The sequence below is a fragment of the Bison bison genome, unplaced genomic scaffold, assembly GCF_000754665.1.
Source record: "Bison bison bison isolate TAMUID 2011002044 unplaced genomic scaffold, Bison_UMD1.0 scf7180017863959, whole genome shotgun sequence".
Classification (NCBI taxonomy): Eukaryota; Metazoa; Chordata; class Mammalia; order Artiodactyla; family Bovidae; genus Bison; species Bison bison.
The window spans coordinates 170,016-181,972 of record NW_011494531.1 but is presented as its reverse complement, the minus strand read 5'-3'; the positions used below and the strand labels follow the sequence as shown (position 1 = coordinate 181,972).

General features: G+C 48.8%; 1 protein-coding gene across 1 annotated transcript in view; it reads left to right on the top strand.

The window, feature by feature from the left end:
* Nucleotides 1-6,948, top strand: part of VOPP1 (vesicular, overexpressed in cancer, prosurvival protein 1) — a 174,767-nt gene extending 167,819 nt beyond the window's left edge. The window contains exon 5 of the mRNA XM_010833932.1: nucleotides 5,617-6,948. Coding sequence (XP_010832234.1) covers nucleotides 5,617-5,807 — 191 coding nt within the window. The 3' untranslated portion in view covers nucleotides 5,808-6,948. The remainder of the gene's footprint in view (nucleotides 1-5,616) is intronic.
* The last annotated feature ends 5,009 nt before the right edge of the window (nucleotides 6,949-11,957 follow it).

The window sequence follows — 11,957 nt, the reverse complement described above, 5'->3', positions numbered from 1 at the left end:
ACGGTTCCCCTCAGGTGGAGCTGCTATAATTGACTAAAGTTTGCTGAATCTAGGGTTCCCTCTCACATCTCACCCAGACTGTCAGGGAGGAAAGAGGATGGCAGTAAGGAGTAAAATGACTTCAGCTCTGTCGAGAAGCACAGTGTGGTTGGGATAGAGTGCAGCCCAGCGCAGCCTGGCTGGTGACAGCCCTGAACTAAGCCCTCAGTCCTGGGATGCTGCTCAGAATGCAGGTCTAGCATATCCCCAGCCTTCCGTAGTCTGCTGTCCCTCTGCAGCTGGAGGGAGGCCCATTTCATCACCCTGTTGTGAGAACGTGTCACCGTGGAAAGAGCTTGGGCTTCACAGGACAGTACTCGGTTCAATTCTGGTGCCTCCACATAGTAGCTGTGTGACCTTGGCAGGTTATGTCTTGCTGAGCGCTTCAGTGTCTTCAAGAATATGGATGCAATAGCAATACCCTTGCTGTGCCCACACCACGCCCTTCCCACGTGATAGAGGTACGATGCAGATTGGCATTAACACTTGAGAAGACAGCTGGGCAACTGAGTGGCTGCAGTTGTTTTACTCACATCTCCTGATCCTTTCCTCTCTGTCTCCTGGAGAAATAGTCTTCCTCTGACTCTGCTTCTTCACAGATTCTCTATTTTCTTTCTCTAATTAAACCATCTACCATAAGGCTTCAGAATGTAAGGGCTAGTTCTCTTCCCCCACATTCCACCCCCTGTAAGATAGAGGGATGGTCCTGGTGTCCCGTTGGCTCCTGACCTTCACTTTTATGTCCTTACAGTCCCAAGAATCCCAAACCACACACTGAATCCCAAACAAACTGGTTCTTCCATTCTCTAACACCATTTTGCTACCATCTGTGACCATCTCTTCTTTGAGGACTTGGGAATCTGTCTGCTCAAATCACCAACCCCCATGGCCTGCAGTGCACGGGCTGCCTGTGTGAGCACCTGGGCCTCCTTCACGCAGGGGGCTGTGGGTCCCTGTGCTGCCGCTCTGAGCTACTGCCTGTGCTCCTCTGCCCATTCGACGGAAAATACTAGGTGCCCTCCTGTGTGCCAGGCTCTTTGCTAGACAGTGGGGTTCAAATTTTGAACCAGGCATATAAGGTCCCTAACCTTCATTGAGCTTATATTCTCCCTAGAAATTCTCTTGGAGAAGGCAATGGCACCCCACTCCAGTACTCTTGCCTGGAAAATCCATGGATGGAGGAGCCTGGTAGGCTGCAGTCCATGGGGTCGCTAAGAGTCGGACACAACTGAGCAACTTCACTTTCACTTTTTACTTTCATGCATTGGAGAAGGAGATGACGGCCCACTCCAGTGTTCTTGCCTGGAGAATCCCAAGGACAACGGAGCCTGGCGGGCTGCCATCTGTGGGGTCGCACAGAGTCAGACACAACTGAAATGACTTAGCAGCAGCAGCAGAAATCCTCTCTTTACTGTATTTCTGTCCCTAACTGTATAAACATGTTCAAGCACTTCCTGTCCTTAAAAATACTTCTGTCTTAAGAATATACAATGGGGAAAAGACAGTCTCTTCCATAAGTCATGCTGGAAAAACTAGACAGCTACATGTAAAAGAATGCAATTAGAATATGTTCTCATACCATATGTAAAAATAAACTCAAAATGGATTAAAGACCTAAATGTAAACCCCCAAATCATACAACTCCTAGAAGAGAACATGAAGCAGGACAGTCTTTGACATAAATCACAGCAAAACATTTTTTTGAATCTGTCTCCTAAGGCAAAGGAAACAGAAGCAAAAATAAACAAATGGGACAACATCAAACTAAAATGCTTTTAACAGTGAAGGAAACCATCATCAAAACAAAAAGACAGTCTTCTGAATGGGAGAGAATAGTTGGAAATCATATATCTGATAAGGGGTTAATATCCAAAATATATAAAGAGTTTATACAACTCAAAGAAGTAACCAAACAACCTGACTTTAAAATGGGCAGAGGATCTGAATAGACATTTTTCTAATCGCCAGTCCAGGTTCGATGCAGGATACCGGATGCTTGGGGCTGGTGCACTGGGACGACCCAGAGGGAGGGTATGGGGAGGGCAGTAGGAGGGGGGTTCGGGATGGAGAACACGTGTATACCCGTGGCAGATTCATGTTGATGTATGGCAAAACCAATACAATATTGTAAAGTAATTAACCTCCAATTAAAATAAATAAATTTATACTAAAAAAAATAAAGATAATTATGTGGAAAAAAAAAAAAGAAGATACGCAGATGGCCAGGAGGCACATGAAAAGATGCTCTACATTAGCAGTCACCAGGGAAATGCAAATCAAAGCCACCCTGAGGTATCATCTCACACCTGTCAGAATGGCTGAGTTGACAAGTATGTGGAGAAAAGGGAGCCTTGTTCACTATTGGTGGGAGTATAAGTTGGTGTAGCCACTATGGAGAACAGCATGGAGCTTCCTCAAGAAACTAAAACTAGAGCTTCCACATGACCTTGCAGTTCTTCTCCTGGGTAAACATCCAAAGAAAATGAAAACACCAACTTGAAGAGTACGTGCATCCCAGTATTCTGTGTACAGTAGCCAAAATATGGAATTGACCTAAGTGGCCATCAACAAATGAACGGCTAAGAAGACCTGGTGTGTGTGTGTGTACCCACACAATATGGGCTATTACTCATATAAAAATAAAATTCTTTTTTTTATTACTCATAAAAAAAAGAATGAAGTTTTGCCATTTGTAACAACATGGATAGGCCTGGAGAATATTATGCTTAGTGAAGCAAGTCAGAGAAAGACAAATACTGTGTGTTACTACTTGTATGTGGAATCCAAAAAATAAAACGAATGAATATAACAAAACAGAAGCAGACTCACAGACTTAGATAACAAATAAGTGCTTACCAGTGGGGAGAGGGACAGAGGGAGGGCCAAGGGAGGGGAGGGGATTAAGAGGAACAAACTGTCTAAAAAATTAACAATAAGGATATATTGTACAGCACAGTGAAATATAGCCATTATTTTGTAATAACATTAAATGGAGTCTAATTTGTAAAATCTTGAATCACTATGTTGTACACCTGAAACCTAACATAACCTTTAAATCAACTATGCATGCAAGCCTCCCTGGTAGCTCAGACCATAAAGAATCCACCTGCAATGCAGGAGACCGTGGTTTGATCCTGGGTTGGGAAGATCCCCTGGAGGAGGGCATGGCAACCTTCTCCTGGAGAATCCCATGGACAGAGGAGCATGGCGGGCTACAGTCCATGGGGTCGCAAAGAGTCAGACACGACTGAGTGACTAAGTACAGCACATGCATGCATGCTAAGTTGCTTCAGTCGTGTCTGACTCTGCGACCTTTTAGACCGTAGCCTGCCAAACTCTCCTGTCCATGGGATTCTCCAGGCAAGAATACTGGAGTGGGTTGCCGTGACTTCCTCCAGGGAATCTCCCCAACCCAGGGATCGAACCTGCATCTCTTAAGTCTACTGCATTAGCAGGCAGATTCTTTACCACTAGCACCATGTGGGAAGCCCTAAATCAACTATACCTTAATTTAAAAGTGTTTTTAAAGAATAAAAGAAACACACCTTCCCTTATCCTGCACCCCTTTAGCCAACACCCATCCCCTCTCTGGTCTTTGCCCCTTACCCTGGAGCAGCTCTCTGCCCCAGCAGCTGGGCCTCTGTGCCAGCCTCAGTGCTGAGACTACTGGCAAGAAGTATGAGGGTCCTCTTCGGGGAGCGCATGTAGTACTGCTCGTCCTGTCCTCTCCTCCTCCTCCTGGTGACAAAGCTCCTGCCTCACCGTTCCACTTTCCGCCCAGCCTCCTCTTATTCTCCTCGTCCACCTGACCCGCCTGTGTCTCTCCTGTCCGGAGTCTTGGTCCTCTCCTCAGTCGCCCTCTGGCTCCCTCCACACGCTCTTCCTTGGGTGGTTTTGGCCACGGCCACGTCTCTGCTACCACTTCCATACCAAAGGCTCCCAGAGCTGCTCGGACTCCTGCAGACCCTGCCCTTCTGTCCCCTCTCTTGCCAGGTGGCCCCTCCTCAACACTGGAAGCGGGGTCTTTCGTAGGCAGGCCTCTCCTCCCCCTGGTCTTCACACTCAGCTGGTCCCCGGTCCTTGGATACGCCTCCTGAACCCCTCGGTCTCTCCTCATTTCTTGTCTCATATTCAAAGGTTTTTTTGTGTCTTTCCTAGACTATTACATTAGCCTCTCTTTTTTATCTTTAACTTTTTCTTTGTATAAAATATACAGAGATTCAAAGATAAATAAACTATCTTTGCCCTTGAGAGGTAGACGGTCCTGGCTAGTCATGGGCTTGTGAACAAACACATCTCCTGGCAAGAGGAAGACGCACCACTAAAAGCCTGTTTGAGAGGAGGAGCGGATCGAGGTCCATCTGTGGCTGATGCGCTCCTCCTGACACCCCGAATGCCTCTTTGACTGTATGTTTCTGTCCTATGCTCTCCTTCAGCACATTTGTAGATTTCCAAGACATCCTGCACACGTTGGTGGGCATCTTTCCAGGAATCTAACCTTTATTCGGTTAAACTGTAGCAGAGGGAGATTTGCACAAAAAAAGACCCCACATAATATACAGGCAGACACTACCTCTCTGGTGCCCGAGCATCCCCTGGGTTGAACGAGGCCTAATTCAGATGCATCTGATTCACTCGTGAACTTAGCTAAGCCCACGAAAAGCCCGGAGCCCACGATTTCTTTCTTGATTCTTTATTTAGTCAGTTTCCTATCACATTATCAACATGATCAGAAAATGCAGATCCAAGAAATAGGCTCAACACAGCAGCTCGGGTATTTCTACTGTTAAACGAGAGTTGGGGCTAGATATTCCCTCTTGTCACCATCTGTGCGCTCTTGCCTCCTGTGTCCTGCACCCTGGGCTGCAGCCGGGCTCAGCCTACATGTACAGCCTCTCCCTGAGACAAGGGAGCGGCATCTTTCTGCAGCATCCAGGGCAGGGGAGAGCCCACAGACCTGTCAACACACCCCACTGACTTCAGGCCCCTAGGTTGTCTCCCTGTCTGGGAATTTGGTTCACCTGGATGACAGGTGCTCTGCCCTGAGTAAATGTTACCCAGCAGGTGTAAGCACAGCTCATACTTCAGCACACTGTTCTCAAAAACTTTGTGGAGGGGTCTGTGGTGCTTCTAGCCAAGAGCTGGGAACCCCCAGTCCTCTTCTCAGTTCTCTCTTAAGTTGGCTTACCTTTCGGCATCCTGGCTTTCCAGGCTCTCAGGGCTGCTGGGCCGTCTGTGTTGATAATTTTCTGGTGCATGTCCCCAAGTGTTGGCAAAGCTCCTCTGGTTGTCCCTCGGTTGTGGGTTGGCCTCCACCGCACCTGACCCTGCTATCATCCCTCCAACACTCGGGCACCCTCGTGGACTGAGGTGCTTTCTGGCCGTCTGCCCTGTGAAGGAGCCGCTTCAGGAGGCTGGGCCAGCATCTCACCTTTGCTCATTCCCTGCACCCTGGTGCCCTCCTGTGTCTGGGCTTGTTGGCCTGCGATACACGTCCGCTAAGTGCATGACCGATGCAGTGGTCTTCACCGGGGCACCCGGCCGGGCCGTGCTCTCATCTACTTGTTTGTCTTTCAGGAGCCCAGCCGCTGGGGCTGCCATATTACACGGACCCCGGAGGATCAGGGATGAATCCTGCTGGGAACCCCGTGGCGATGGCTTTCCAGGTCCAGCCCAACTCATCCCAGGGAAGCACGGCCTACCCACCACCTCCTTCCTACTGCAACACGCCCCCACCCCCATATGAGCAGGTGGTGAAGACCAAGTAGCCGGGGGAGCTGCCAGCACCTGCCTGTGTGACGTGGCCAGGAGGCAGGCGAGGCTGTCGCTTGCTCTCCCTGCTCCATCACTGCTCACTTCCAGGAAAGGTCTTATGAGCCACTGAGGGCAAGTTCCTTTTTGATATCTTCAAAGCACAGCTTCCTCTCGAGTTTTCCTTGGAGGACCAATATTTCAATTCACCCTATGTCTCCTCTGTTGCTTCTGTTTCCAACGTAATCTGTGCTCTGGCTGAGTTGACAGTCCTGAGGGTTGCCCCCCTGAGCTGGCTGCCCAGGCCCACAGGGGGAGACCCCAGCGGAAGGCCAGGCAATACGGGTGAGTGCCTGGGGACGTGAGGGGGGCACGTAGCCCAGGCACCCTGCACACGGCAGGCTGCCGGCTAAAACCAGGCCCCGCAGAGCCAGCAGTTTCCTCTTCCAAAAATGATGACGGGGTGCAGCCTCTGAGCCCCTTCTTCCCCTTCCCTTCCTGAAGACCAGAGCGCTGCCCTTGGTACCACCAGGGCTGGGAGAGCACTGGTGTGCTGTACCTCAGGGAGATGGGGCTCTAGAATCAGGCCAAGTTGATGTCTGTAGTTCCCCGAAAATCACTAAGGGAAGGTATTTAAATTCATGGGAAATTGCCTCCTGCCTCAAACTGGACATTGCATTCCATGAGCTCTTGGTCTGACCTGGGAGGAAAATGGAGCTGTTTTCAGTGCATCTGGGGAAGGTGGTGTGGAGTCGTGCCCTGAGGTCAGACTCAGAGTCCTTCCTGGGTGTCAGTAGTTCTCTGGCCTGTGATCACAGCCAGGCATCTCTGCACCCTCCCCTGAGGCAGGCCTGACAGTGTGTTGTAATGGACACCTTCAAAGCAGAGAGGTACATCCAGCTGGGAAGCCACCTCGGCCCCTGGAGAAAAGTGTCCCAGCGGAGCACAGCCAGTGGCTTGAGCCTGGGTGGGCAAGCCTTGGCCCTGCCTGACTGATCTCAGCGGGTGTATGCCAGGCTCTGCAGAGGAGAAGCTTGCTAAGAAAAAGACAGGAACACAAAACCCCGGGACTGCAAATAGATCCCTTCCAAAAGGAACGAATAGATTTTACTCACGAGTTAATCACAATTAGAATAAAGATGTGGTTGGAAATGCAAACTGGCTCAGAAACCTCTCTGGCCCTCGAATCACAGGCAGTCCTGGATTGTTAGGGGACTGGAGTTCTGCTCCTCTACGTAGGTTACGCCCACCATCATGTACGTAAACCCAGATTGAGACCTGATGGGTCATGTGTAGGAGGGGCAAAGCGTCGTAGCGGAGACATGTATGTATAGTAATGGGGTGGGGGTGGGGGTGGGGGGGGGGTTGGGTGCTCATTTTTGAAATGAAGTAATTAGAGCCTTTTGAGAGGTTGTCAGTCATTGAACTTGAGCATCAGGACATCTCACTAGAGTGATACTGAGTGTTTTCATTCCCCATTCCTTGTCTCCATGTCCCTGCTCTGCTGGAGTAGGAGTGAGGAGTCAGGATGGAGAATCTGGGAGCCTCCCCAGGGACTCCACGGGACACTCTTGGAGCCAGATGAACACTGGAAATAGTCTGAACATAGATGCTGCTGCCGGTGCTTTTGACCACTGAGCGTGACCTCTGAACTCCTGTCCCCAACTTCAGTCCCTCCCCACACTCAATTCCTTGATCTGAATGAGCAACAAAGCACAACATTTGCTGTTTACAACCCAGGATAACTACACGGGTCCAGAAGTTTCTCTTCCTCCAGGCCATTCGTTTGGCATTTTCAGCTCCAGTTGCTTCCTTTACAGTTCTGATGAGGAAGCGTCCCAAGTTGGAGTTGGTGCAGCTACATAGGCGCCCAAATGTCCACGATGAAATTCTGTTTGGGGTTTTTTTTGTTTTTTTTTTATAGCAAATGATCTTAAGAGACTAGATGATTTAGGTAGCACTCAACTATTTTATATTCATGCTTGTGTGAGATAAACTCTGTTTTCCCTTGAACATTGGTGAGAACCCACTCAGTGGTCAGTGTGTGTGGAAATTCCTTCTACAGTGATATTTCCTGCCCACTGTTCCCCCCATACTGTCGGTGGACACTGCCCACTGCTTGGAGCCGGTCCAAGCCAACTTGTGGTGTGTGAAGTCCCATAGAGTCCATGGCTAGGAGTGAACTGGGAGTAGATCTATGCATGCTTTTCCTCTTGTAACACTTGGCTCCTTTGTCTTTTTTGTTCTTTTGATAGGGTCATGTTTCCTATGTATGCACAATAAAAATAAATTTGGGCGTGTGCTTTGACTGTTTCGCTGGGGAGTAGCAAAAAGGGTGAAGATGAAGTTTCTGAAGGACAGACAGCAGGCTCTGAGGTTAGCTGAGTGGGGCTGGAGTAGGTGGGAATGCAGTCTCAGGAGAACTGGAAATAATATGCTTTCCGAGAATATAAGGAACTTTTGTTTCACCGACACATTAAAAAACTCTAGCTAAGGAAAAAATATCTGAAGTAAGTAGGACGACAGAAACCCTAATTACATAAAGTCATAGGTAGTACTGGTATTAATTATCTGCGGGGCTGCCTGTGCTCTGTATAGGTAGGGGGGCCTTGATTTTTAAATCTGACTCTATTTGGTCAGAAACTGTATTTCTCTCACATATCTATAGCTGCTACAGTTAGGCTGTATTTTAGATGAATTTCTAACTGAGATAATATTTATCAAGAAGTGTTTCATAATTTACTGTCTTAAAACAGGACAGGAAATCAGGTAGAAGACTTTCAGAGCTAATTCACACATCTCACTGGACATGCCTCGGGTCATCAACTTCCCCCCAATGAAATGGGAGCAGGGTCATTTACACATCAAAGGTCATGACTAAAGGTAACCAACAGAGTACTCAGTCTCATCTGTCCCCACACCCAAATTTCACCGAACTCCAAAAGTCCATAATGTTAATAGTCCTCCAGGCAAAAGAAGTACAAGATCAGAAATTGAAATTTCTGAAACAGAAGGTGGTGTGTGGGACTGAGGAAGAAACCCACATCTGAGAAGGTGGGAGCTGAAACTGTAAAGAGAAGTTCAGTGACTCAAAGAATCCAAAACCTCAGTTTTTTCAACTGCAAAACGGGGGTCATACTCAGTTCAGTATCAGTGGCTCAGTCATGTCCAACTCTTTGTGACCCCATGAACCGCAGCACGCCAGGCCTCCCTGTCCATCACCAACTCTCGGAGTCCACCCAAACCCATGTCCATTGAGTCGGTGATGCCATCCAACCATCTCATCCTCTGTCGTCCCCTTCCCCTCCTGCCTTCAATCTTTCCCAGCTTCAGGGGCTTTTCAAATGAGTCAGCTCTTAATATCAGGTGGCCAAAGTATTGGAGTTTCAGCTTCAACATCAGTCCTTCCAGTGAACATTCAGGACTGATCTTTAGGAGGGACTGATTAGATCTCCTCACAGTCCAAGGGTCATACTACTTGTTGCTTACACCAGGCTTGTGCCAGGCACTTTATGGTCACTCAGCAAATGTTAGAAATCCTCTGTTCTTCACTCCACATTTCCCTGAGCAAGAGAAACTGAAGTGGAGAGAGAGAATGCGTTCCCAACTGGTCCTTTGCCCATCAGGAGATGAGCTCCATGGTGTAACAGGAGCAAATTCCCTTTGAATACATCCAAGATACGAAGGTGGGACTTGACGGGGCCCCATTCACTGCCACTGCCCCTACGTCACCTTACCATCCTGAAATGTTGGTGTGTGCTGCTCAGTCATGGGTGTAGAGCCCACCAGAGCTGGGAAGGAGAAACCTCAGGCAACTTTTTTTCCCTACCATTTATATGTAGAATGAGATCTATGAGTGCCCCAGATCCAGCCATGAATGATAAGCAGTATTTTGTCCATCATTACTGGGGTGTATCTTTTGCCATTCCTTGACCCCACCCCCACCCCAGCTGTTTATTATAATGCCCCTGCCTCACCAGCTGTGCCAAAGTGTCCGGGGAAGATCCTGCTCAAAGCCTTTCTCAAAATGGTATGATGGGAGTGGGTATGATTATCAACACAAGCCCCCTCCGTTAAAGCTGGGTCCTGTTGGATCTCCCTACTAGGAGATTCGAGTTCTGACTCCAGCCACAAAGGACTGGCTTTCCTTCTGTGAGGAAAGGCTCCTGATCTTGTGATGAGCAATAGTGTAGTGAGGGTAGAGGAGAGCCACGCTTTCAGCTGGAACAGGGGTGCATGGGAGCGCTGCATTGTCTTCCTCTCTGGACTTGAAACCACAAACAGCCTTGAGGTCCTGAAGCCCGTAAGTCACATTTGCCACAGACTCATTGTACAGGAATTGGAGGTGGATACTTGAGGGATTGGGGGCAGGAGGAGAAGGGGACGACAGAGGATGATGGCTGGATGGCATCACTGACTCGATGGACGTGAGTCTCAGTGAACTCCAGGAGTTGGTGATGGACAGGGAGGCCTGGCGTGCTGTGATTCATGGGGTCGCAAAGAGTCGGACACGACTGAGTGACTGAACTGAACTGAACTGAACCAAATATGTACCTTTGAAAAGTGCCTGGGCATAAACGATCCCTCATGTTTTTAAGGAAGAAAGAAAATTTTCATCTTGCTTTAAAGTTTACAAGGAGAAATGCTTTTAGCTGTATGTTCTAGACCAGGCGGAGAAGGCAATGGCACCCCACTCCAGTACTCTTGCCTGGAAAATCCCATGGACGGAGGAGCCTGGTAGGCTGCAGTCCATGGGGTCACAAAGAGTCGGACACTACTGAGCGACTTCACTTTCACTTTCACTTTCACTTTCTAGACCAGGACTGTCCATTAAAAACATATCAGCTAAGTATACTAAATTTTCATTAATTATATTAAAAAGGTGAAATTTATTTTGATCTCATCCAATGTATCAAAATATTTCAACATGTAATATAGAATATATTAATAAGAAATGTTACATTCTTTTTCCATACTGTCTTCCAAATCCAATGTGGATTTTATATTCACCAGCACAGTGAACTTGGAACAGCTGCTTCCCAAGTGCACAGTAACTCTACAGCCAGCGGCTGCTTTATGGGACACTGTGGGGTGAGTTAGTAAGAAAATACTCCCCTCTTGTTCTGGCTGGTCACTTGCAACAAAATCCAGTGAGGTTAAAAGGCAATTAATTATAAAAAGGTTAAAGGTAAAGTTCAACCTCAGGTGACAGTCTACACTTCTAGGGAACCAACCTATTCTCTAAAACATCTGATATTGTAAATTATGTAACAAAACTCAAGGGTGTTAAGGTTATAAGTCAAGGGTCTTGAGAAGTACCGGGGAGAGTTTTTCCTGAGCTCCTGGCATGAGGGGTGCTGCCCCCATTGCAGCTCAGCCCCAGTGGCTCTGCTAGAAAACACCCCTGGGGAGAGACTGTAGGTCTAGCAGGACCTGGAAATTGTGCCCAAGATCAGGTGTTCAGCTCTGGTAGATGGTGCTAGGACTAGCCCTGGGGTCTTCTGCCCCAAATGTCCCCCCGTTACCAGCTGTCACTCCTTTGTTCTCACCAAGTTCTCCAAGGAAACTGAAATCCTGGGTGGAGTGAGTTGCTCTCAAGCCAGGGAAGAGAGCACAGGCAGCATTATCTTTTTCATGCCCTTCGTTATCAGGAGGAACTCAGCAGTATGAGAGATGCATAAGTCGTGTTCTCTGGTCAGAGTGCTCATCCCTTCAAACCTGCTAAGCATGCCCTTGAATGAGTTTCTCCTCTCAAATGTGATCAGGATGTAGGCACAGGCGGCTAGGACTTGTCTCAGCTGAATCTAGGACCCGGCCCTAGTTTGCAGGCGCAGGAGTGGGAGGGGTGAGGGGGCGGTAGGGTGACAGAATCTACTGAGGGCAGAGTCTGGAGGGCAGGGAGCTCCTGTCTCCTCAGGTCCTGGTGGGCACGGAGGGAACCGTACATACACAGGGATGGCCGTCCTGAAGGCTCTACCCCGGAGTCGTCCAGACCACTGGGGTCACGGGGCGTCCCGGTGTCCTCGGTTCTCCGTCTGGAAAGGGGTTTCGGAGGCGCCCAGTGTTGTGGTGCGGGTTGGACAGCCAGCGACTCACGCACTAGCCCCACGCTGAGCCCGGGATCCGGGGCCGCGGCTTCTGAGCCCAGATCGACCGCCCGAGTGGGG